This window comes from Symphodus melops (assembly GCF_947650265.1).
Source record: "Symphodus melops genome assembly, chromosome: 14".
NCBI lineage: Eukaryota > Metazoa > Chordata > Actinopteri > Labriformes > Labridae > Symphodus > Symphodus melops.
In genome coordinates, this window is record NC_136704.1 from 1,908,827 (window position 1) to 1,935,419 (window position 26,593).

The following is a 26,593-nucleotide window of genomic DNA, read 5'->3' on the forward strand; positions in this document are numbered from 1 at the left end:
AAATCCACAAAATGAAGAAGGTAAAGCAGGAAATGTTGAGAACTTTGATTTCTCGGTGGTTTCCATATCACTGATTTCTAAATCCTGAAGTCCAGTTTGAGTTTTCTGTGGGTCGTTGGGTCAGCGTGCTGGTCGTTGGGTCAGCGTGCTGGTCGTTGGGTCAGCGTGCTGGTCGTTGGGTCAGCGTGCTGGTCGTTGGGTCAGCGTGCTGGTCGTTGGGTCAGCGTGCTGGTCGTTGGGTCAGCGTGCTGGTCGTTGGGTCAGCGTGCTGGTCGTTGGGTCAGCGTGCTGGTCGTTGGGTCAGCGTGCTGGTCGTACTGACTCGTCTCTTTAAAGAGATAAGTCACTTTGAGTCCACGTCAGGAAAAAGACACGATGCCACTCAGAGCAGAAGTGTTCATGTGTGCAGCCTTGATGTTCTGACCTGACGCCGTCATGTGATGCAAACCACCTGTGCAAACAGCACTACAAAGACCGCTCCTGTTTTCACGGACTGGCCCTTTAATTAGCCTTTAATTGCTCCCACAGTGAGGACGGCGAGACACGGGCAGCTGTGGAGCCGAGAACGACAGATTATGAAAATGACTTTTCCCACTCACTAATCCTCATTTACTGACGCCGGATCTGTTCAACGACGAGCGTATTCATGAGGAGATAAATACGCTGAAGCTGTGAGGAGGAGAGGCTGTCAGCACACACACACACACACACACACACACACACAAACACACACACACACCTTCATACCCCCAAAATACTCCATGATTTACAAACCGCATCTGAGAAGTTATGCAACTCTCAAACATGTGGCCGGTATTGAAAACAAACCGTGGCACGCAACGGCAGCGAGGTCATTTCATACACTGCTCCACTCTCTCTCTCTCTCTCCCTCTCTCTGAACCTCGCTCGCCCGCGCTCTCTCTCTCATCCCCGGAGGAGCACTTGTGCAGCTCACAGGGAAAGCGGTCAGACATTATTAGCTCAGCATCGGGCCACGGAGTTTTTCCTGACATAAGTTGAGGCCTTAAATAGACTTCACGCTGCACAGGGACACGCGATGTCTCCACTTTCAGAGCCAGTGATGAGAACGGACAAAAAGACAATTTAACAGAATCAAAGTGCAGTACTCGTCATGTTGGGACAGAAGGATGTACTTCATGGTGGATGAGAATCATGTGACATGGTCTCTGAGGCGCTCGATGCTGTCTAATAAACAAAGCACAGTGACATAATCACAACTAGGAGGCTAAAAGTCTCCTCGTGTTGAAACGTCCTCGTGCAAAGTCTTCAGGAGCAAATGTCCTCCGTCAAAGTGTGTCCACTCAAAGTGGTTGTTTTTGTCCCTGACTGGCTCCGGTTGTTGTCCCTGCACACACAGACCAGGTTCATGCTGCAGAGGACCAGAAACAGCTGTTACATCACAGTCTCACACTGAACCAGCAGTTACCCCACAGAGCCCAAGACATGCTGCTCCAAGACCAAGACCAAGACTGAGGCAGGGCGAGACTAAGCCAAGACCAAGACCAAGACCGAGACAGGGTGAGACTAAGCCAAGACCAAGACCAAGACCAAGACCGAGGCAGGGCGAGACTAAGCCAAGACCAAGACCAAGACCGAGGCAGGATGAGACTAAGCCAAGACCAAGACCAAGACCAAGACCGAGACAGGGTGAGACTAAGCCAAGACCAAGACCGAGGCAGGGTGAGACTAAGCCAAGACCAAGACCAAGACCAAGACCAAGACCAAGACCAAGACCAAGACCAAGACCAAGACCAAGACCAAGACCAAGACCGAGACAGGGTGAGACTAAGCCAAGACCAAGACCATAAAGACTTGTGTGCAGGGGGCGTGTCCCTCACTGAGACGTGAAGGTTAGGGACAAAGCGTCTCAGTGAAATCCGGAGTCCTCTGAGTGTGAGACCGAGTTAAAATGTTCGAGTCGACGTCATGACTGATTTGGTCTCTTCCACTTTGTGTTACACATCGTTTCAAACTATCAACCAATGAAAGAGCAGAAACAGACTGAGTGTCTGAAGTTCAACAATAACGAACTTTAGAACAAACACAAAACAACATGACTGTAACTCACCGAAGGAGCCGGACGAAGAACAGCAGCTCCGGTTTTCTGCAAGATACAAAAAGAAGGTGGAAGGTAAATGTATGTACACAATCACACACTGATGGTAGAGGCTGCTGTGTGTGTGTGTGTGTGTGTGTGTGTGTGTGTAATAATACAGTTATATTATGCCACTTTAGAGGCGTAACATGTACAGAGATGACTCAGAGGAGAGTAAATACATCTACACATCAGATGTGACGTTTGTGTCGCGGGGCAGAAAACAGGGAGGAGGATCCAATTGCAGGTAAAAAACCAAAAGGTGATTTATTCAAACAAACTCAATAAAACAATAATCCAAAATCCTCGAGGAGGAAAACAAAGTGAATCGAGGGAGACGAAACGACTCAGACCACACGAGACACTCGAGGGACAAACTGCAATGAAGTGACAACATGAGGGAGCACTGAGACTAAAGAGACCCAGGTAATCTGACACAGGTGAGACTAATCAGACAGGTGAGGACAATCAGGGTCATCAAGACAGGAGGGAAACACAGAGAGGCAGGAACCAGACAACACTAATAACATGGAACACCAGGAATCATTCACACAAAGAAAACAGGAAACATGGAAGGACACAAGGATACAAGGAAACACACTAAAGACTACATATAACATCAGAGAACACTTAGACACAGGGAAACATGAGAACTAAAGACTGAGTCATGACAGTTTGGTCCTCATTAGGGATGAAGGACGTAGAGTTCATCCATCTCTCTGGGATCAGGTCAAAGAGAAGTGCTTGGAAATATGTGTTCAGTCAGGGGAGGAGTTTGAAGACGGCGTACGGATCCAAGATTTATCCGCTTGTTTCAGAATACTTTGGCAGACGCAACCTGGGAAAGTCATAAATCAGATTCAGCAGGTGATCTGTGTCCAACCCAACATGGAGTTTATGAGAGAAGAGGGAAATTTACAAAACACAGCGTGTCAATGCATTCTTCAGTGTGTGTTGTAAGAGTGTGTGTGTGTGTGTGTGTGTGTGTGTGTGCATGCAGACGGCTTCCTCTGGGGCAGCAGAGGGAAACGGTCCCATTGTGTTGGTGAGTTTCGACACCTCCTTCCTCATCGGCCGCTCCACCTTCACGGAGGGAAGAGAGCTGTTCTGTTCTGTGACGTTACTAAAATACAACAGCAGCATCTTTAGAAACACGACTCCTCGCTTTCCTCCGTCCTACTGGAATCAACTCAACAGATGTTTGTGAAATCAGAGCAGCTAAAGACAACATGATGGGCTCCCCTGTCAGCTCATCGACAGACATCACCACACTGAAGATACTCATCTCCACCCGACCCCTTAAAAACCCTGAGTCAGGATGTCCATCACTCAGACTCCCTCAGGTTCAGACCCTCAGAACACTGCTGGACCACAGCACGCCAAATCCAGCTGGACTTCAGCCTGACTGCAGAGTCCGTCGTGCAACTCAAAAGACTGGTCTTAATAATCAGTAAATACTAAACTAGTTCAATTCCACTGAGGCAAGTGAGGCCTTGAGTATGGCGTCCCTGAAGCGTTGAGTATGGCGTCCCTGAAGGGTTGAGTATGGCGTTGAGTATGGCGTCCCTGTGGGGACACGTGGTCAGCGGTTTGACGACGTGCACGGGGATCTTCGCGGCTCAGTCCGAGGAGGAAATCCACCAGCGGCTCGTCTTCTTCACGTCGGCTCATCAGATCCTCGCTCCGTGTCGTGAGACTCGGAAACACAAGAATCCTCTTTAGAGGAGCGTGAGCCGGGTATCGAACATCCTCCAGCGGGCCTCAGCGTGTACACGCTAAACGACACTCCATTAATTTCACATTTGGCCACACTCAGAGTGGATGCAACAGCTGCGTGGAGGCTGAATGACTACATGTAGTAGAACCGCGAGGGGCGGAGGGACGACGCACATATGGAGGCAGAGCAGGAATGGCACGAGTTGCCTGTAATGTATTGCTTCCACAGGATGCCCTGCACGCTCACAACGAGCCATAATTGGCCCCGATCACGCTCAGCCATTGGAACATACAGTAAAAGTGACAGGCAGAGCGGGGAGGGGGGGGAGGGGGGGGGGAGGGGGGAGGGGGGGGGAGACGGTAAGGCTTTGTGACAGAATGATTTTGCAGAAGAAGATGAACTGTAAATATTGACCCTGCAGAGGAGGGCACAAAGTGTGTGTGTGCACCAGCAGGGAGACAATGCTGCATACACACACACACACACACACACACACACACACACACACACACACACACACACACTCAGTACAAGTTCTTCAGTGGTCTGGAAAATGCAGCAGCTATGACTCTTATTGAGAGCAGATAAACATCATGCTGGTTTCTGAAGCGTCACAGAGACTGAACTTCTGCACACAAACACAGATCACAGGACATCAGCTGATAGAAAGTCTGGATGAGAAGCAGAAGGACACTTCCGGGCCTTTCTGCTGGTATGATAAGCCACTTCACATCTTTGTCAACATTTGAACATCTTCATTTTAAATTCAGACATTATCTAAATCAGTCTTTCCCACAGCACGGATATAAAGATGGACGACACGACAGATGCACAACCAACAAAGCCAAAACATGTAGAGCTCCCCCTGCTGACTGGTTGAAGGACGACATAAGCTCCTCCATGTCAACATATGGGACATGCTGCAAAATTCACATCAAATAAAAGTTTCTCAAATGTGGTTTCATTATTGTTCTTATGACGCCTGACTTACACACAGTCCGTGGACGCCACGGTCTGTGGCGCCCTGCCCCACGGGATCCTTCTCCGGAACTACAAGATCACACAAGAGTCAAGAGTTTCCAAACACTCGTGATAAAGTGAAAGTACCACTGTGAGTCTGTATACTGTGTTTTATTTTGAAATTAACCGTGCGTTTCCTGATCTGACTTCCTGTCCGGGTCGCTCTATTCTGTCCGGCTTCGTGGCGCTGCTGTGGAAACCCAATGATAGACCAGAGTGGCAGCGAATAGCATCGTGTGGATGGGCGGACCACGGCGTGTTCAGAGGACGTGGAAATGTAATGCTTTAATGCGAGTGTTCATTAAGTATTAATAACTTCATATTTTCTTAATATTTTATTTTGCTTTTAAAAGGAGTATGATGCCATGATTGACAGCTCTGTTGGCCAATGAGGCTCCTGCAGCACTCTGATTATTAGAGCAGAGGACGAACGAGGAGAGGAAACTTAACGAACAGCAACACATTGATTGATTGTTATTAACCCGTGTTCTGTACGGAGGCAGCCGGCCCGCCTTAAACCGACCTGTTGCTCCTTTCCTGCACGCCATCCCCCCCCCCCCCCCCACCCCCCCCCACCTCTCCTTTCCTTCTGACTCTATCAGTCCTGTCTCTAAATTAAAGAGTAAAACGCCCAAAAATAAACTTCTATGAAAGTCCTGCTGCTATCGGAGAATCACTCATTTTGTTACCAAACTTCCTCATTGAAACAAACACACACACACACACAAACACACACACACACACACACACACACACACACACACACACACACACACACACACACACACACACACACACACACACGTTTACAGTAACAGTATTTTCTTTGAAATGTTCATAAACTGCGTTTCCTGATCTTAAAGTCGATTCCAGGCAAAACTGAACAAAATAGTTTTTGTGTCCGGCATAAAAACAGAAATAAATCAAAAGAGGAAGTTTTTTTTTTTTTTTACTTCTAAAAATCTGAGCTTTCATTTTCAGCAGCCGAGAAAAGTATAAATACATGACGGGGATTTTCTTCCTGATTCTGACTATCTGAACTTTATCTTTGTTGTCAACATGGAAATCTTGTAATATTTTTGCGGCGTGTTTAAGTCTGTTACGTCCCGTCTGCCCGTGTTTGCTGGCGAGTCGGTGGCACAGTGGTCAATGTGCACAACCCATGTACACAGGTTGTGGTTCCCCCCCAACAAAAGAGAAACACACTTAGTCTGCAGCAGCTTTGCTCTTCTACAATGACGCAGACGCTTTGATCCAAAGTGACGTGAATCAGAGAGGAAGAACAACAGAAGGATCCAGAAGAACGTCAGGGAGCGTAAACGATCAGCGTTAAGTCTGATTGGACGAACACGTTCTGACAGGAAGTGAACATGTATATTTTACTGCATCTTTATTTCTGTGTTCATGCTGCTTGTATGTTGTGAGTGCAGCTCTCTGTGCAGCATCATCAGAGACATGAACAGAGTGCTGTGATACCCTGCAGGCTGCCTTACATAAAATGTATGTTTATTTTTACAGTCCATCTCTGTTTGACTTTCTCTCAGTGTTCGACCTGCGCGCGTGTGTGTGTGTGTGTGTGTGTGTGTGTGTGTGCGTAGCCTCGGGATGTGGGACAGTGTAAAAAGTGTGTATCTCACGCCAAAAAGCGTGAGAGTTGGCAGCCATGTTGAAGAAGACAAAGATGACGATTGTCATGTCAGAGAGTGGCTCGCTCTCCTCCGCTCGTCCCTCCATCTCTCTCTGGGCTGTTGTCCTGGCGTGCCCTCCCTCCCTCCGTCATGCTGCTGTCCCTGTTGAGCGACTCATGCATGGATACAATGTGCTCCTCTGTGCTCTTTGAAGGCTAGCATTACTGCTCACACGCAATCCTCCCCCAACACCCATACGTCTCCCCCTCCCTCCCCTCTTTTAAAAAGGAAGAGCTGCTCGACCTTTAGACATATTTAAACCTTCTTCAGCAGGTTGTAAAGCGTCCTCTCGTGTTCCTGCAGAAAGTAAAACACTCGTTTGCCCTGAGAGCTCGGTGAACGAGAGGAAGTGAAGAGCTGTTCCTGTGATCAGTCAGAGCGGCTGTGCAGACTCTCACCACAATCACTCAGCTCGTTGTTTGACTGGAAAACTTCTCTATTAAACTTCCACCTGTGATCGATCACAGAGTGTTCAGATCTAATTAACTGTATTAATTATTGTTGCACTTTAATTACATTCAAAAAAGGAAGCTTGACAATGAATCAGACTTTTCCTCAAACTGACAGCAGACAGCATCAAGTCCGTCCTTTAAAGAACTTTTTAAATATCCCACTCTGACCTCAGTTCACTACATCCACAGGTTAGTGCCCGAGTGTGTGTGTGTGTGTGTCTCAGCCTCTGTGTGTGTGTGTGTAAGTGTGTGTTTCAGCCTTTGTGTGTGTGTGTGTGTGTGTGTGTAAGTGTGTGTGTGTGTTTAAGCCTCTGTGTGTGTGTGTGTGTGTGTGTGTGTGTGTGTGTGTGTGTGTGTGTGTGTGTGTGTGTGTGTGTTTCAGCCTTTGTGTGTGTGTGTGTGTGTGTGTGTGTGTGTGAGAGAGAATGAGTTCTCTCAGTAACTGAGGACAAGCAGGCTGTCCCTTCGGGGGTTAATAAAGTGTGTAACAGGAGTACCTGCTGTTTGAACGAACACGTGTTATGAATTATATCCAAATAAAGTTTGATAGATTTAAAGTTCCTTTAATTTGTCTGATTCTGTCGATCACAGAGAATCATTTAAAAGTTTGACCACCGTACGAACAACAGACTGATCTGACTAACTGCTTCTGTTAGTTAACACTCTCTGCTCCCTGTGGCCTTTACAGAGTCCTCCCTCACAGCTAAGTATAGTATAGAGTGTGTGTGTGTGTGTGTGTGTGTGTGTGTGTGTGTGCATTGAACACCTTAAGGAATATGAGTGTGGCAGCTCTCCGGTGTCATTCAGTGATAGTTTAGCGCAAATGAGCTCATTTCTGCAGGGCTGGTCTCTCTCTCTTTTTTTTCTCTCTCTCCAACTTTATGTCTCTCGCCCCATTCGTCTTACATTCTCTCTCTCTCTCTCTTTCTCCCCGCTCGCTTCGACAGATCGTTTTCATAACCACTTTTCTGAGGTCACAGCCTCGTCTGCAGTAGTCACGCAACCCCTTCGCCTGCTCAGTCAGCGTTACATGCAGAACACACACACACACACACACACACACACACACACACACACACACACACACACACACACACACACACACTACTACAGAAATACTACACTACAGTACACAGAGTCTGTCTTAAAGAGGCAGTGTGCGGCTCTCCCCCTGCAGCCACAACATGTTACACACTCTGCTTTAACGGGTCGGCAGGTCTATTTTTGGCTCTCTGTGCTCAAAGCATTCCTCCGCTGCAGGAAACACGACATGCGACCTGTAGCTGAGGAGGGGGAACACAACACCCGATAAAGCTCATTTTCTTTGGAACGCATGTTATCCTTCTGATAATTCTCGGCTTCAAGGGACTCATAAAAACGGTCTCTTTTAAAGGCTTTTGGATCTTTAGGGAACGCACAAAGTACCTAATGATGCCAGTGAGAAAGGAGGACTGGAAGGATTTCTTTAATCCCAGGTGGTCTCAATGTGTCCGTGCAGCAGATACTCAGAGCCCAACGTCGTCCTGACCCGACCCGGCCTTTCCATCTCTCTCCTCTCTGTCCTGTTGTTTCTGTCTCGTTGCCTCTCCTAACACCTCTGCACCCTCTCATCACCTCCTCACCGCCGGGAGAGCCCGGGGACAGATATGCAGTAACCGGGGATGACAGAGAAGCAGAGGGAGAAGACGGCGGGCAGAGGGAAAGTGAACGGGTTCAGAAGGACAGAGAAACAAAAGGATCATTCAAACAGTCCAGCCTTTAAAACACGTGCCAGCTCCGACAAAGGTCTGGCTTGTTGGGAGTCTCTCATATCTGAAGGAAGCGTCTGAGGCCTTTCCTTCTTCTTCTGCACCTTCAGTCATCCTACTTCCTTCTAGGCTCGCCCAATATCAGACGAGATACTAATATAGATAATGGTGAAAGTCAAACAACACCTGTTTCAATACCAAGCTGATAAAAACAAGTCCAAGACGCTGATTGGGGAATTTCTTAATTTTAAAAGCTAAAACTAAAAAGTAAACTCTCTCTCTGACCTGCAGGAGGCGACGTCTCAACAGCCGTCTCTTTGCTCGCCGCAGCTCGAAGTTAAAAACATGACTGAAGATCTGACGTCTGTTCTTTAAAGTATCAGAGGTGAAAACTCCTGAGAGAGTTTTAAAAGCCTTCACGTTTAAAGTTAAACACTCAAATAACGCCGTCTCCATCGGACAAAGACAGCCACGTATTCCTGAGTGACGACTTTAAATTAACAGCGTGTCCTAACAGCTTGTGCTAACAGCTTGTGCTAACAGCGTGTCCTCACAGCTTGTGCTAACAGCTTGTCCTAGCAGCGTATGCTAACAGCTTGTCCTAGCAGCGTGTCCTAACAGCTTGTGCTAACAGCATGTCCTAGCAGCGTGTGCTAACAGCTTGTGCTAACAGCGTGTCCTAGCAGCGTGTGCTAACAGCGTGTCCTAACAGCTTGTGCTAACATTGTGTCCTAGCAGTGTGTCCTAACAGCGTGTCCTAACAGCTTGTGCTAACATTGTGTCCTAGCAGTGTGTCCTAACAGCGTGTCCTAACATTGTGTGCTAACAGCGTGTCCTAACAGCTTGTGCTAATATTGTGTCCTAGCAGTGTGTCCTAACAGCTTGTGCTAACATTGTGTGCTAACAGCGTGTCCTAACAGCGTGTCCTAACATTGTGTGCTAACAGCGTGTCCTAACAGCGTGTCCTAACATTGTGTCCTAGCAGTGTGTCCTAACAGCGTGTCCTAACAGCTTGTGCTAACATTGTGTCCTAGCAGTGTGTCCTAACAGCGTGTCCTAACATTGTGTCCTAGCAGTGTGTCCTAACAGCGTGTCCTAGCAGCGTGTGCTAACAGCGTGTCCTAACAGCGTGTTTTCTAGCCGCCATGAATGACGCAGCCCGAAACAGCACAACACGCTGATTTTTAATCCGACGCCCCGTTTGTATTCTTCGTGTCGCAGGAATCAAACGGTTGTATTTAGATCTTTACTGAGCGTGTGCAGGAGTTTGAAGGAACAACAATTAAAAACAAGAAAACATGAACCAAAAAACCAGCAACCTTATCTCACATAAGCCGAACAATATCTGATATTGCCTGACTTTAGGACTTTTATTTTCCGACGTTTTGCAGAACTACGTAAACTTTAATGCTAATTTTTCTGAAGAGATCTTTCACTTTCACTCCTCAGGAGACGTTTGAACTCCAAGAGAATCGAGCTGCTAACGGAAGCTAACCAAGCTGCTAACGAAAGCTAACTGAGCTGCTAACGAAAGCTAACTGAGCTGCTAATGGAAGCTAACCAAGCTGCTAACGAAAGCTAACCCTATTACATGAAGTGTAGCACTGAAGACAGGCAGCTTGTGTTCGGACAGACTTTGCTTGAAGCCTAAAGAGTGTGCAAGTCTGAACGTAAGGATTAAACAGAAACCTTTGCACCTGCTCTCCGGCTAGTTAATCTACATTGACATTTTGACGCTCTCTCTACACAGAGTGGCCGATAATCCTTCACTAACTAGAACAAGATTTTCCAGCTCGTTGAACCTCAGTTTGTGTTTTTTGTGGTGACATCAGGCGGCGTGGAGGAGGAGGAGTGTAAACAGGGCTGGAAATGGACGGAGACTTTGGCCCGCAGAGGTTGCATGAGAAGCTGGAGGACTTGAAGTAGCAGAGAGGAGCGGCCTGCCAAGAAAAAGAGGCTCCGGCCTGAAGGATCCTGGCAGGTGTTTAACTCTGTGATCCATCCAGCTGCTGACTCTAACCACGAGAGGTGTTACACCACGATCTATCAGCCGACCTGACAGGCCGTAAGCTCTCCAATCAGCCGGCCTGAAAATCGTCTGACGGATCAGGAGACAAAAGGAAACATATTTAAATGTCGACCACAGCGTCCTAACAACCATCACAAGACTCAGCCAATCAGGAGGCCGAGTCTCTACGTGAATCGCTCTGGCTGACATTCAGCATTGAAAATGTTAGAGTGATGCCCTGCATGAATTATGCAGCAGGTCTCTTCTCGTTTTATTCTTCCTTTCTGCCTTTTACTTCCCGTCACACACGGCGCCGTGTTAGGATTATGAATTATTTATAGAGTGGCATGCCGACCTCAAAAAGGTCGTCAAGGTGTGGAAACACGGCGAAGAAAAACAGATGAATGATTTCAGCGTTCATCTTAATATTCAAACATTTAAATGAAGACTTTTTATCTCATTATTCAGACTTTTATTTTGAAATCTGACTTTTCTCCATTGTTTTACTTTGTTTGTCAGAATGTTGAAGTTTGTAATTAATTATCTCATAACTCCTCAGTTTTGTTTTCATAATTTAGAAAAATATTTTTAAAAACCTTGATGTTTTATCATGAAAAATGTTTAGTTTCTATTTTAGAGTCAGAAAGTTTATTTTGACTTTTTTCTTGAACTTTTTTTTTCAGACTTTTTAATTTTTTTTTTTAATCTTTCTTATTAACCTTGTTATCATGACTTCGGTCCATAATATTTTTAACTTTAATATGTTTTTATATTTTTCAATTTTTTCACTTTGTTATGACTTTTATCTAATTTTATTTTTTTTAATCTAATAATCTAAACATTTAACCAAATTTATATTATTACTGTATTTAATTATCTTGTTATTTTGTCTTTTTATCTTGTAATTATGTTTTTATAACCGTTTTATCTCATTATTATAAATTATATTTCTTTTAAAATGTTGTTTCATTTATTATTTATGATTGTTTTCTCTCTTTATTTTTGTCTGTTGAACTATTTTGTCATTTTTCCGTGATAATTAAATCTTTCGATCTTTCAGTCTTATTTATTTCACTCTTATTTCAGCACATAATTATGACTTTAAATTCGTTTTTTTGCATCGACTTTAAAGTCTCCATGTTTGTCCACGTGAGCGGGAGGACATGAAGGTGAGAGTAAAAACAATGAAGTACAATGAAAGCAAAGAGAGAGCTTGAGTCACACCCACAGGTCGGTCTGCAGGTTGAAGCTGTCCAGGCCTGCAGGCCGACGAGCCGCGGCTCCAGGAGAGAGAGGGAGGATTAAAGAGAAGATTAACAAACTCAAAGACGGCCAAAATGAATAAAAATAAAATAACCCTGCTGCCTTCAGGTCTGAATACGGAGACAACGAGAGTGAGAGCACAAGAAAAAACAGGCAGAGAAGAAGAGGTAATACAACAACTGCAGAGGAAAGTTAAGGTTTGATGTGAGGTTATTTAAATCACATGAAAGTGAACTTTGTTTTACGGCTCGGGCTGTAAATCAGTTCATGTTCAAGCTGACTCAATCCTCCGACATGCTGAAGGAAAGCATGCTCGTCTGTGTGTTTGTGACAGCAGCACATGGTCGAGGTGTTTTCTGGGTGAGGATACAGATGAAAGACAAAAGGCTGAGATGAGAACAGACGAGCCGTCAACATCAGCTCAGAGACAAATGGACAAACACTCACTGAGTGTGCATGAGAGCCAGCGTTTATAAAACCATCAGCACATTATCATGCCTGAGACATGTGAGCGGGCGCGGCATCTTCATCCTTAACTGGTTTAGGACATATTGAGGTCATTTTCCCCGGGTTTACACAACATTGCGTGAGAAGGGAAGGGTATCCGGTGGATCCAATTGCCCTCTGTGAGGGCGGCAGCGCCTCCATGAATGTGGCCTTTGAGTGGCGAGAGACCAGCAGACATGCAGACAGCCTGTACTTACTGTATCTGGGAAATAGGCCTGATGCTACTTCAAACAGTCACAATGATGTTATTATGGTCCCCACCTCCCTCTCTCTCTCCTTTTCTCTCTCTCTCCTTTTCTCCCTCTCTCTCTCTCTCTCTCCTTTTCTCTCCCTCTCCTTTTCTCTCTCTCTCTCCTTTTCTCCCTCTCTCTCTCCTTTTCTCTCTCTCTCTCTCCTTTTCTCTCCCTCTCTCTCCTTTTCTCTCCCTCTCTCTCTCCTTTTCTCTCTCTCTCTCCTTTTCTCTCTCTCTCTCTCCTTTTCTCTCTCTCTCTCCTTTTCTCTCTCTCTCTCTCCTTTTCTCTCTCTCCCTCTCTCTCTCCTTTTCTCTCTCTCTCTCTTTCTTTCCCTCTCTCTCTCTCCTTTTCTCTCTCTCTCCTTTTCTCTCTCTCTCTCTTTCTTTCCCTCTCTCTCTCCTTTTCTCTCTCTCTTTATCTCTCCCCCTTTCTCCTTTTCTCTCTCTCTCTCTTCTTTTAGTCCCTCTCTCTCTCTCTCTCTCCCTCTCTCTCTCTCCCTCTCTCCCTCTCTCTCTCTCCCTCTCTCTCCTTTTCCCTCTCTCTCTCTCTCTCTCCCTCTCTCTCTCTCTCTCTCTCTCCCTCTCTCTCTCTCCTTTCTGAAGACTTGTATTTGGTGAGTCATCAGGCAGAAGTCTCCAGTGATCTGTTGTTTAGCCTCCTGTTACTCATGGAAGGAATCACTGAGTCTATTTCAGTGCAGAGAAGATGTTTTCTTTTATCACCTCCTCAAACATCATTAACTGGATTTACTTTATTTAAAGCTTTCACAACAGTGACTGTTGAACGTGGCTCTTCACTCTGTGCAGACAGCAGCTCTCCTAACCATATTCTATATTCATTTAGTCTTCCCTCCTGCAGCGAGCGGGGGAGGAGTCGATGGCGAGATTAAAAAACATGTTACAATGAAAACAATAAGAACAGATGAGCTGGAGGCTCGCAGGTTAATTCAAGTTTGTCTGCTGTCGTTTTGTTTTTCTGGACAGGAAACAGAAATAATCCTTGTTGTTGGATTGAAGTTCCCCAGATATAAATTTATATAAGTTTTGAAGTGAACAGACTTTCTAAACCCTGAGCGAACATTTCACACTGCTAAACTCCTAAACTGGGTTATCCATAACTTCAAGCAAAGATTTGCTGTTTCTCCGCAGAAAATCAAATAAGAGCTCGCAGCAAACATTTGACAGCAAGAGGTAACAAAGTTCAACATCATCCCGAGCAAAGTTTTTACAATATGATGGTACAGCACGCTTTGTATCAGGCACGTAGCGAAGTCCTGGTTTGTGAAAGGACGAGTGGATGTGACTCAGGTTTGATTCTGCTGCTATATTTACTCTGCCTTTCAACGTGGGAACAAGCTGTCATATCAGCGTCGTCTCAGCGTCGCACTGTCTGCCGGGCTGTCTGCCGGGCCGGCGCTCACTCTGACAGAGGGAAACTGGGTTAGACTCCACTCTGACAATTTATCACATTTAATTTGTCAAATTCACAGATTTTCTGACGGCGTTTCCTTTCCTAACACATCCACGGCCTCCATGTCAGGTGTGTTTGACTCGACTCTGTCGCTGCCCAGGTGCATCATGTTGCCATGGTAACTTGTCCTCTTCATGTTTAAAGCTCTTTAACGTGTTCGTGCTGTCAGACGCCGGGTGAAGCCGAGGGCCAGATTTGTCTGGTCTGGTTTGGGAAACATTTCTCACCCTACCACATTATTGGCCATGCTGTGTTAGCTGTGCAGAACCATGTGCCCCCCCCCCACCCCCCCCCCATGACATGTTGAAAGTCTTGGGTTTTTACTCATCGTGGGGAAGTTGTTTTGTTTTTGTGACCTGCTGTTATTCAAAGTGCGAGACATTTGTGTTTCTGTGGCGTGAGGACTTCAGAGTGATCCCATCTGCTCAGATGGACGTCAGGGACATCCCGACTTCAAATGGTAAATATTAAACACGTTGAATATTTCATGATCTGATGTCCTGTTATGTGGGGGGAACTCCGAGGACGCCAGCGAGCTGTCTGAAGAAAGAAGCTCTGAAAATCACTTCTAACTGCCCGTCGTCCACGGTGACCTTTGACACCCAGGTCCCAGAATGAATCTGTAAGTGTGCGGGGGGGCTGTGAGCTGTTTAATCCACCATGTTTTCATTTACTGTCACAGAACAGGCGCTGCAGCCGACACTGTGAAAACAGGATTTAAAGGAGACGAATTGAACAACTATAAATAAATAAAGAATCTTTGTCCATCTGAACCTGTGTATTTAACACACACACTGACCCTCTGTTGTGTTCTCTCAGTCACACACGTGTTAATGTGGAGACGCTGCCGGCGGCAGGGAGAGCGTTGAGATTCTTTAAAGGTCAGAAAACGTTAGAGATTAAATATGAGTGAAAAGTGACGAGAGCGAAAAATAAACAAGGGTGGAAGCGTCTTCAGCTTTATGAAAACAAGTATTAGACTGTCAATGCTTTGACTGGATAATGTAGGTACTCTAAGTGTGTGTGCAGTGTGTTTGTGTGTGTGTGTGTGTGTGTGTGTGTGATGCATATTTAAAACATTTGCAATTTGATGATGAAAACAAACCCTGGCACATTAGCATGGAGAATTTCCCAGCTCCGCACGCAAACTTAGAGCAGGGGAGGGCCACCGTGTGTGTGAGCATGAGTGAGTGTGTGTGTGCATGAGTGAGTGTGTGTGTGTGTGTGTGTGTGTGTGTTGCTGTGGGTGAAGCCTGCAGCTGTTTAAATTCAGTCTAACAGTGCTCTCCCTGCAACATGCCAATTTAAACAGGATCCTGTGGGACAGAAACACAGTCTGACACCTCGTTCTCTCCTTTCCTCCTCTTTCTTTATTCTCTCTCCTTCTGCCTCTGAATCAACCAGCGGCACAGGATCGCTGCCTGCACACTGATCGGACTGCATTAGCCGTGATGAGCTCCTGCACCTGATATGATGATCTGACTTGATCCCTGTGCTCTCTGTCATGTAGCGTCTTTAAGAGGCCGTGCCATCGCGCCCCATGAATAAGTCATTAGATCAGCGCTGAGCTCGCCCCTCAGAGGTCCACAGGCTCCGCGCTCCTTTTCTAATAAGGTCACAAACACAAAGAGCTGGCCGACAGACCACACGTCCCTGCACATGCACATCGTCAGACATGTGCACACGCACATCGTCAGACATGTGCACACGCACATCGTCAGACGTGTGCACACGCACATCGTCAGACATGTGCACACGCACATCGTCACACATGTACACGCACATCGTCACACATGTGCACACGCACATCGTCAGACATGTGCACACGCACATCGTCACACATGTGCACATGCACATCGTCAGACATGTGCACACGCACATCGTCAGACATGTGCACACGCACATCGTCAGACATTTGGGACCATGACAAAGTTTGAGTTGAGATAAAACGGCTGAAGGTGGAAGAAGTGTCACTTTAGTGAGCTGAGTGTGTCACATAAAGACGCTGTTCAACTCTTCATTTGACCTGAAGTCAATCAGCCTGAGATAAAAGATCAATATACTGTCATCCACACACACACACACACACACACACACACACACACACACACACATACACGGTGGTAACACATCACACAGCAGGAACATGGAACAAGATCACCTGAAGAACCCTTTCACACTCTGCTGAGTGTGTTCCACACACAGCTCCATTAAAGCAGACAGACCGCTCCTTCCTGTTCAGGGTCAGCAGGTAACCAGCATGTGATTGGACTGAGGGAGGAGAACTCAAGGCGTGCACGGGGAGAACCCACGGCGTGCACGGGGAGAACCCACGCCATGCACGGGGAGAACCCACGCCATGCACGGGGAGAACTCACGGCGTGCACGGAGAGAACTCACAGCGTGCACGGAGAGAACGCACAGCGTGCACAGGGAGAACTCACGCCATGCACGGAGAGAACTCACGCCGTGCACGGAGAGAACTCACGCCGTGCACGGAGAGAACTCACGCCGTGCACGGAGAGAACTCACGGCGTGCACGGAGAGAACTCACGGCGTGCACGGAGAGAACTCACGCCATGCACGGAGAGAACTCACGCCGTGCACGAGGAGAACTCACGCCATGCACGGAGAGAACTCACGCCATGCACGGAGAGAACTCACGCCGTGCACAGGGAGAACTCACGGCGTGCACGAGGAAAACTCACGGCGTGCACGGGGAGAACTCACGGCGTGCACGAGGAGAACCCACGCCGTGCACGAGGAAAACTCACGGCGTGCACGGGGAGAACTCACGGCGTGCACGGGGAGAACTCACGGCGTGCACGGGGAGAACTCACGGCGTGCACGGGGAGAACTCACGGCGTGCACGGGGAGAACTCACGGCGTGCACGAGGAAAACTCATGGCGTGCACGGGGAGAACTCACGGCGTGCACGAGGAGAACTGATGCCGTGCACGGGGAGAAGCCACGGCGTGCACGGGGAGAAGCCACGGCGTGCACGGAGAGAACTCATGGCGTGCACGGGGAGAAGCCACGGCGTGCACGGGGAGAACTCACGGCGTGCACGGAGAGAACTCACGGCGTGCACGGGGAGAACTCACGGCGTGCACGTGGAGAACTCACGGCGTGCACGTGGAGAACCCACGGCGTGCACGGGGAGAACTCACGGCGTGCACGTGGAGAACCCACGGCGTGCACGGGGAGAACTCACGGCGTGCACGGGGAGAACTCACGGCGTGCACGGGGAGAACTCACGGCGTGCACGGGGAGAACTCACGGCGTGCACGGGGAGAACTCACGGCGTGCACGTGGAGAACTCACGGCGTGCACGGAGAGAACTCACGGCGTGCACGGGGAGAAGCCACGGCGTGCACGGGGAGAAGCCACGGCGTGCACGGGGAGAACTCACGGCGTGCACGGGGAGAACTCACGGCGTGCACGGGGAGAACTCACGGCGTGCACGGGGAGAACTCACGGCGTGCACGGGGAGAACTCACGGCGTGCACGGGGAGAACTCACGGCGTGCACGGGGAGAACTCACGGCGTGCACGGGGAGAACTCACGGCGTGCACGGGGAGAACTCACGGCGTGCACGGGGAGAACACGCTGGTTTTAGTTGATTTCACTCATCAGCGCCTTGAAGTCAAAAACACAAACAAACAAAACGACAATAAAAACAGAAGTTTAAAAGAAGCTTTCTTCTTCTTCTATTATTCACTTTCTTCTTCTGTGACTCTTTTTCTCCTTTTGTCTTTACAGCCACTTAGAAAGCCCCCGAGAGCTTTTACCACAAACTCCCCCAGACACACACACACACACACACACACACACACACACACACACACACAGACGACAAAACTGGCGAGCAACCACGCTTCAATTGTCATAAAAAGTATCTCCTGTTGAGTTTTTGTTGGTTTCAACACATTAATAAATGAAGAGAAGCTTCTAGAACGACTTTCATGACTTCGTCTTTTAAAGCTTCAGTTCTGTGAAATAACCGAACAGCACCGTCATGGCTAAACCTCTGCTGGACGTCATCCATCGGTTTGTGCCTTCTTCTTCCACGTTGGGTTTTTTGCAGGCTACACGGTGCTGCTGTGATGTCATACATGTTAGAGCAACGCGAGCAGGATCAGAGTGAACCGGGCCGTACTGAACCGGATCGCTCGGTGGAAACGGGACTTTCATTTATTGTGTTATAAACATTTCTGGTTTTGCTAAATCGTCCCCTCCTCCAGACTTTAACATTGTGATGCAACTCAACCCAGTGTTTGATGTGAGATTGGATCTGCCCACAATGTTTTACAGGGCGCGCACACACACACACACACACACACACACACACACACAGATCTGAAATAAAGTAAGCATTAGGGCTCCTTCATGGCTCTGTTTACTGGTGAACACTTAAGATATACCTTCCTTTCTCCTGGCTAACAAATAAAGCCTGGAGGGCTGAAGGGCTGAAACAAGCACAAGTCACGCAACCGCCGCCTCCCTCTCTCTCTCTCTCTCCTTCTCTCTCTCCCTCCCTCTCTCTCTCTCTCTCTCTCTCCCTCCCTCTCTCTCTCTCCCTCTCTCTCTCTCTCTCTCTCTCTCTCCCTCCCTCTCTCTCCCTCTCTCTCTCTCTCTCCCTCCCTCTCTCTCCCTCTCTCCCTCTCTCTCTCCCTCTCTCTCTCTCTCTCTCTCTCTCTCTCCTTCTCTCTCTCCCTCCCTCTCTCCCTCTCCCTCCCTCTCTCTCTCCCTCCCTCTCTCTCTCCCTCTCTCTCTCTCTCTCTCTCTCTCTCTCTCTCCCTCTCTCTCTCTCGCCCTCCTGACTCACTGGGTACCTGGCAGCCTGGGTGAGACATTTAGCCCTGCAGAGCTGCTCCTCTTTAACAATGAGCCTCAGAGTCGGAGGGCATCCTGCTGCTGCTGATCTTTGACTCTGTTGTGTCTGTCTCTGTGTGTATGTACGATGAAGAGGGACTGCCTTAATCTCCTCTACCTCCCGCTGCATGCCCTCTGCTTGTGTCAGTCCCCATCCTAAAAATATTTAGTGAGGCTCACTCATTCGATCATAATTCAGCCGGAGTTCAATCAGAGTTCAGCCTGAGCGGCGGGTGCAGCCGAGTCGGCCGCCGATAAAGTCACATAAACCCTTAAAAAAAACCTCGCGTCCTCTGGTCATCATTAATAAGCCCTTCTGTGCCAACAAGAAAGAAACCAACAAATGTGGCTGACAATCATTTACAGGATGGTAAACGACAAAGACTGAACAAAAGCATCGCCTCTCTGAGCTTCTCCACACTGAGGCGAGCTTCCCCGTATCCATCGCTGATGAAAGGAGACCTCATCTGCTAGTTAGCCTATCGAGCTGGATCGGGTCAGATGCCACCTTTGCTTAGTGATCTTTCCAACCACATGGAAACGTATTGATTTACATCAGGAAACAGCTGCCGCCGCCGCCGCACATTGAAGCATGCTGCAATTAAGATAAATGGAGATGACAGAGAAAACAAGCCAGTGAACCCTTCAGAGAACAAGCACGACCCCGATTCTGATCAGAAATATTATTTACACAAGGATTCACTTTCTTCCTTTTCTCCTGAATGTTTGCAGAAAAAAATCCACAATTTATAAAGTATTTAGTGGGTTTTTTTGTGGCTTTGCTGATAGTGTAAAATATGTATAAAAGAGTTCCCTTTCATACTTCCTGCTGGTTACTGGTGTGTGTCGCTGGTCCACATGGTGCCAGAGCAGCAGTGTCACTGAGTTCACTCATCAGCCACAGTGAATAGCCTCTCCATCCGCTCAGTTTAGCCATCAACAGATCGCATTACTGACACCGCTGAGCTTTTTATGCGGGTGGCCATGTTAAATTGGTTGTGCTGTAGCTAATAGGGTATTCACTGGGAGGAAACCAGTGGCCATTTGAGCCAGGATGACAGCCAGTGTCGAGTTGAGGAGAGTGAATCTTTAATCAATCAGTTCTTTGTGTTCAGTCTTTAAAAGCATGCGAGCTGGACAACAGAGGGACACACACGGGCTTGGAAAAACGCCGTCTCATTCTCGGATGCTGCTATTGATTAGGTTAGCTCTGCGATGCTGAATTCCAATCAAGGCCCATTACCAGCTTTTGTTCATTTGCATTCCTGCGCTGTTCCTAAATGGATTCTCAAATTCAGTAATCCCACAATAAACAGAGCCCGGAAAACTTTTCCTAAACTCAGGGAGCCGCTTCTCTGCCTGCATGTCACAACAAATGAGGACGTGACTGTTCTGAGGCTTCATGAGTTATCCAACATGCTGTCGACATGTGGCTCTGGGCCGGGCTCGATCTGTAGCACATATTGCATGTTTGCATGGAGATCAACAAAGTCTATTTGTTTGTGAAGGGAACGAGGAAATCTGCTGTCTTTGGGTTTAAGCATTCTGGAGTAATGTGCTCATAAAAGCAGCCGCTGCAAACCAGAAGCAGAACAAATGTAAGTAATGAGAAAGATGAGTGTCATACTCTCCTTCATTATCTGCAGAGTGAGAACAGCTTGGACACACTGAGGAGTCATGTGATTTGTTTCTATGATCAACATAAACATGAAGAGCTTCCTGCCTGACGACACCCGAGTGTCTCTAAGATGAGTCTGACACATCGGCCGGATCATGATCCTACATTTATAAACCTTTGAAGGCAACACAAACAGAAGTCCTCGGTTAACAATGTTAGCTAAATTCTTGTTATTCAATAACCAATCATTGGAGACAATCTCCTGCTAACTTCCTCCTCGCTAACTTTTAGGCAGCGCAGCCTCTCGTGTGTCTCAAGAAGCAGCTTCAAAGATGACTGAAGAGCTGATGCAGATTTGGATGCTTTTCTGCATTTATTCATGGATCACTGAATCACGTTTCATGTATCGTATAAAAAGTTTCGTGAGCGGCTGCCCGCTGAGCTGCAGCTAAAGAGGCTAGCTTCATTCCTAGCTGAGAAGCTAAGTGTTAGCTCTCCTCCTCCCCGTGCAAACAGAACTTGTGATTGTTACCAGATAAAACACTTCAGCAGTTATGTGTGTTTTTTTTTAGCACTTTAGGTGAACTCAGCGTGTCGAGGCGGGGGCTGCAAAGTGAGCTACTCCTTCTGACGTTAGCAAAGCTTTTAGTTTTGGAGTTCAAGGTGCTGAATTTTCTGCAGAGGACTCGTCATCTCCGAAAGTGAAGAAAACTAGTCAGGGCTAGATTATAAAAGTAAAGACAAAGAATTCATTAGTTCCTGTTTAGGAAAATGTGTCTTTGGGATGGACTAGCGCAGGGGTGTCAAACTCCAGTCCTGGAGGGCCGGTTAGACGTCTCCCTGCTCGGACGCAGCTGAATCCAATGAGTGACTCGTTCTCAGGCTTCTGCAGAGCTTGATGACAACACGTTGGTTTAAAGCAGGAGACATCTAACAGTCTGAGGAAGCCGGCCCTCCAGGACTGGAGTTTGACACCTGTGGACTAGCGGATCGGTCTCACGCCATGCATGAAGCCTTCAGTCCTCCAAGTGTGCAGCCCAGGTACTAGGACGACCTGCAGCTTGTTTTTCAGGTCATTCCCGACTCTCTCTCCCAATTTCCATCTTTATCCACAACAAAAAGCCTAAAAATAAATCATGACTAAATGTGCCTCTGCGAGGTCCTTTGTTGGGACTTTGGGGGCTGCACACCGAGCTGCTGCTAATTTAAGTTTCCTACATTGATGAAACTCATATTTAATGAGTTAAATGTTAGTCAAAGCAGCGATGTGATGAAACACTAAAAGAGGAGTTAAAATGTTTGAGCGCTGAGCAAGATCATCATCTGATCTCATGGAGGAGATGACTGATGGAGATCATGTTATCTGCAGGTTTATTAACCAACTTCAGTGATATTAAACATGGTGTTAAACAGCTTCTGGGATTACTCCGTGTGTTTGAATGCATGCTTAAAGTGCTTCCATGATATTATTTCCAAGTTAAACTCCGGGGGCTTTGCTGCGCTGCTCGCTCCCCTCCCCGTCCCTGAGCGCGCTGCGCTAGGCGGTAGCTGTGGCGGTAATTACACAAGACAGCTTCCAACAATAGTGTTGGGCCAACAAAGGCTTCTGCTCCCTCTGCATGAGCCCTGGCTGTCTATTCACACTCACTCAGACTCAAACACACACTCTACCCGTCTGTTCACACACACACTTGCACACAAACACACCTCCCGTTGCCGCTCGGCCGCCACTAGCTGTTACAGTTAGCGTCTAACGGGGGGCCCCCCTCGGCAATGATTTGAGTAATTCACTTATGGCCTTTTGTGATCCCAGGGGGCTCAATGGGCCCCCCCCGGGCCAACACAGTCCAACTCCACTCAAGCGAGTTCAGTGTCTGTGGCACGAGAGGCCAGGCAGGGACAAAGACAGTGTCATGCCTTTGATTCAAGCAACTAATGAGTTAGCTGTGAGGATCCTAAACGCATAAGGCGGCTCTGCCATTCACGCTTCTCCACACATACAAGGGATTTTCATGGCCGCCCTGTTGCACCAGTTAACAGCTATTGTGTGACCGAGTGGGTCAGCACACATGCAAAAGGGTGGGAGAGTGAGCCGACATGCAACTAATGTGTAATTTAGCATGAATCATTAGGCCGCTAATAACTGGCTGCAACGTCAATAACAAACATACAAGCAGCGAGTGCCGGGTGCTTTATCTGAACTACAACAGAGTCAGCCTCCTTTAGGTCTGAACTACAACAGAGTCAGCCTCCTTCAGGTCTGAACTACAACAGAGTCAGCCTCCTTCAGGTCTGAACTACAATAGAGTCAGCCTCCTTCAGGTCTGAACTACAACAGAGTCAGCCTCCTTCAGGTCTGAACTACAACAGAGTCAGCCTCCTTCAGGTCTGAACTACAACAGAGTCAGCCTCCTTCAGGTCTGAACTACAATAGAGTCAGCCTCCTTCAGGTCTGAACTACAATAGAGTCAGCCTCCTTCAGGTCTGAACTACAATAGAGTCAGCCTCCTTCAGGTCTGAACTACAACAGAGTCAGCCTCCTTCAGGTCTGAACTACAACAGAGTCAGCCTCCTTCAGGTCTGAACTACAACAGAGTCAGCCTCCTTCAGGTCTGAACTACAACAGAGTCAGCCTCCTTCAGGTCTGAACTACAACAGAGTCAGCCTCCTTCAGGTCTGAACTACAATAGAGTCAGCCTCCTTCAGGTCTGAACTACAATAGAGTCAGAATCCTTCAGGTCTGAACTACAACAGAGTCAGCCTCCTTCAGGTCTGAACTACAATAGAGTCAGCCTCCTTCAGGTCTGAACTACAACAGAGTCAGCCTCCTTCAGGTCTGAACTACAATAGAGTCAGCCTCCTTCAGGTCTGAACTACAATAGAGTCAGACCTGAAGGAGGCTGAAGCACCTTAGAGTCACTGACTAGAGACAACACTCGACCAGCGTTACCCAGAACCCACTTCAAGAGCAACTCCAACAACTCCAACACTGAGTTACAACTTCAACAGTTATAACTGGTTAGTGATCCAGTTTTGATCCAGCATGAAGGTAACTGGTCAAACTTAAAGCTGTTGAAATGAAACCAAACATCATGCTTAGTGTCCACATTACGGCGGCGCATTGAGAACAAATGAGCAGGGTCTCGCTGCACGGATTTACAGACATCGCATGTGTAGGAAAGAGGAAGGAGAAAAGCCTGAGCGCTGGCATTTAGCCTGATCACGCACTCTTCATGAAGCACATGGAGATGAGAGGTGATCTTTTTTTTTTTTTTCTCCAGGGGTCAGCGACACAAACAGAAGGGCAGAACCCCACAGGGAGGAAATGAGTGTTTCTATATCCCTCGTGTGACGGTGATCATCTCGGCCTGCGCGCTCTTAATCATCTCAGGAAGTGTCAAAGAAGAATAAGACCTGCGTCTGTGTCAGTCATAATATCAGAGCTGAGGGTGAACTGGAGATGGCGTGCCACCTACTGCACAGTAGCGCTGGTCAGTCCGCGTGTATCTGTCTGCAGGCTTGTTGTGACATGTGACATTTAACTGACACGATGGGCTGATGAGCGGCGGGACTCCCAGCATCCTTCGGGCTTTGGTGCGTTGCGTGCTGCAGGACTGAAATATGCAATCGTCCGGCATCAACACCAGCATTGATTTACTGCCCTCCAAGTTGAGACTAATTACCCCAGAAGTTTAACTGACTCCTCTCTGCTGGTCGCGCTAACGCCGCAATTGAGTCAAACAACGGGGGCGAGGGAGAAGGTCAAAGGCTTCGACCTTCACTGAGTTTGAGTGTTCACTTCAAAAAAGGTATAGACAGACGGAACAAACGGGTCGATGAGGCGTGCAGCCGATCCCTCAGTGTGATGTCACAACGTGGGATCTTATGATGATACCAGCGCCACAGGTCAACCTCGAGAGGAGCGTCGGGAGCTCGGCCTGCTGGGGAGAAACAAATCCTCCAACCTGATGGTGAGGATCACAGAGGACTGCAAACACGCTGTTAGCGTGTTCTCTTTGCATGTTTAAAGGGGCACGTCTCTGTGGCACGTGCAGATCTTACAGCAGGGTGTTAAACATCTTTGCACGAGGCCTTCACAAAATAAGAGAAATATTTACAATAAATATGTGCTCATAAGAAGTGTGATAAATAAAATCAGTTACTTCATCTGACAGTCGGTTTAACGGCGGCCTTTTGGCGTCTTATTTGCAGCTTCCTGTTTGGCTAATCGCTCATCAACATGTAGATGTCTCTCTGCCTCTCTGAGCCTGGCTCCTCATCGTGTTTGTTGGTTATGATGTTTAATGAACTAAAGTTTTGGTTGTTTCCACGCCGGGCTTGAAGGCAGGTTCGTGACCAACACGCCTCACTGACCTTCTGTCTCTTTTGGATGCGTTGTCCTCCATCTTTTTTTCATCTCTTTAAAGTCGTTCTTCATGTTTACGTCAGGCTCATTGGTTCACAGCCGACACGCTGGTTAAAGCTGTGAAACCATGTTTCCAGGTATTATGATTAAAGTCTGCTTCAACAGACGAGAGAAGAAACCTTCGCTGAGTGCTTTAAGACCGGTCTGTTAAGAAAACGCTCAGAAACGAATAACGTCGGTCTTATTGCTCTGCCCTCTGTCCAAACATGCAAACACATCCGACATGACTGTTCAAACAGGTTTGTTAGTGGATGATGACTTCAATGGAGCCGACCTTCCGCCCGTGACGCAGAGCCGGGCTCCACGCCAACACCTGAAAAATGTTTGCACCTGTTAGCTTAGCTTAACCTGACCACCTGACCTCTCACACCACAGCAGGAACTTTTCCCCCGTGAAAGACGACGCGGACGAAGAGACCGCGTCCCGTGTCATGGCGAGGTTTTGTTTAGGTGATGGGAACACGATGCATTCACAGTCTCAGTGAAAGAAAAGGAGGAAGTACTGCAGCCAGGCTCTTTGAAACCATACATGGAGAGTGACCGGCTGAAGGTGACTGTGGTCACTGCTGTTTTAATGCTTTAAGCTTTTATGTTGATGTTTTCTGCTTCGTCTTGGTTGGAGGATTCACACTGTGACTGTTTCGTCCAGGACAGATCCCGATGTGTGAACACAGCAGGAAATATGCACTTTAAGAAGAAGGTGGCCAAGCTGCACAGAACATCTTCTGCAGTCGTGTTGAAGGAATGTGAGTAACAGTTGGTTTCAGTCAGCGATTCAGATTCTTGTTTTTGACCACATGTTGACCTTTCTCCAGCTGAACCTTTTCCCTTCTCTTACGGACTGATTCACGGCCTCTGGCCTGCCGTCTTGTCTGCTCGAAGGTTGCTGAGTTTGGGGAAGGAAAAAGAGCGAGGTCACTGAGAGTTTAGTAAACACAAAGTCAGACTATAATGTGACCTGATACCCATTTTCACCCCTCAGCAAAGGCTCCATTCAGAAAGAGCGATCACGCTGCAGCACTTCCCTCTCTCTGAACTTTGTATTGACTCGATTAGATACAGACTCGACATGAAAAGGATTAACCCAAATAGTGGGAGCGAGGGGGCTTACATCAGTCTGTAAAGATTTGAACATGAGAGTAATAATGCAGACTGCTTGTTTTCTCTCGTTGCCTCCTTCCTCTATTGCACGACGGACGCTTAGTTTCAGAACCGTCTCCAGCTTCTACCGGCTGACGTCACGAGTGGCGTACGCCTGGCGTGAGTCTGCGGCTCTGTGGCCTTTCTCTTCCTCTTTTATCACAGACAACAACACACACACCGGGAGCGGCTGGCACGCGGCCGCATCGGGCTCATTTCAACGCCGTCGTACGGATGGCGTGGAGCAGAAAGAGACGGGTAGACTTACGCTGGAGCCTCTCACCACATCAGTGTGTGATCTCGCCCCGACAGA

General features: G+C 47.7%; 1 protein-coding gene across 4 annotated transcripts in view; it reads right to left on the bottom strand.

The window, feature by feature from the left end:
• The window catches only part of ahrra (aryl-hydrocarbon receptor repressor a), a 74,494-nt gene that overhangs the window by 28,156 nt on the left and 19,745 nt on the right, over positions 1–26,593 (bottom strand). For 3 of the 4 annotated variants that reach the window (XM_079360970.1, XM_079360971.1, XM_079360973.1), the window contains one exon: positions 2,090–2,125. The exons of the other annotated variant lie outside the window; for it this stretch is intronic. In XM_079360970.1, coding sequence (XP_079217096.1) covers positions 2,090–2,125 — 36 coding nt within the window. The remainder of the gene's footprint in view (positions 1–2,089; positions 2,126–26,593) is intronic. 4 annotated transcript variants of the gene reach the window in all.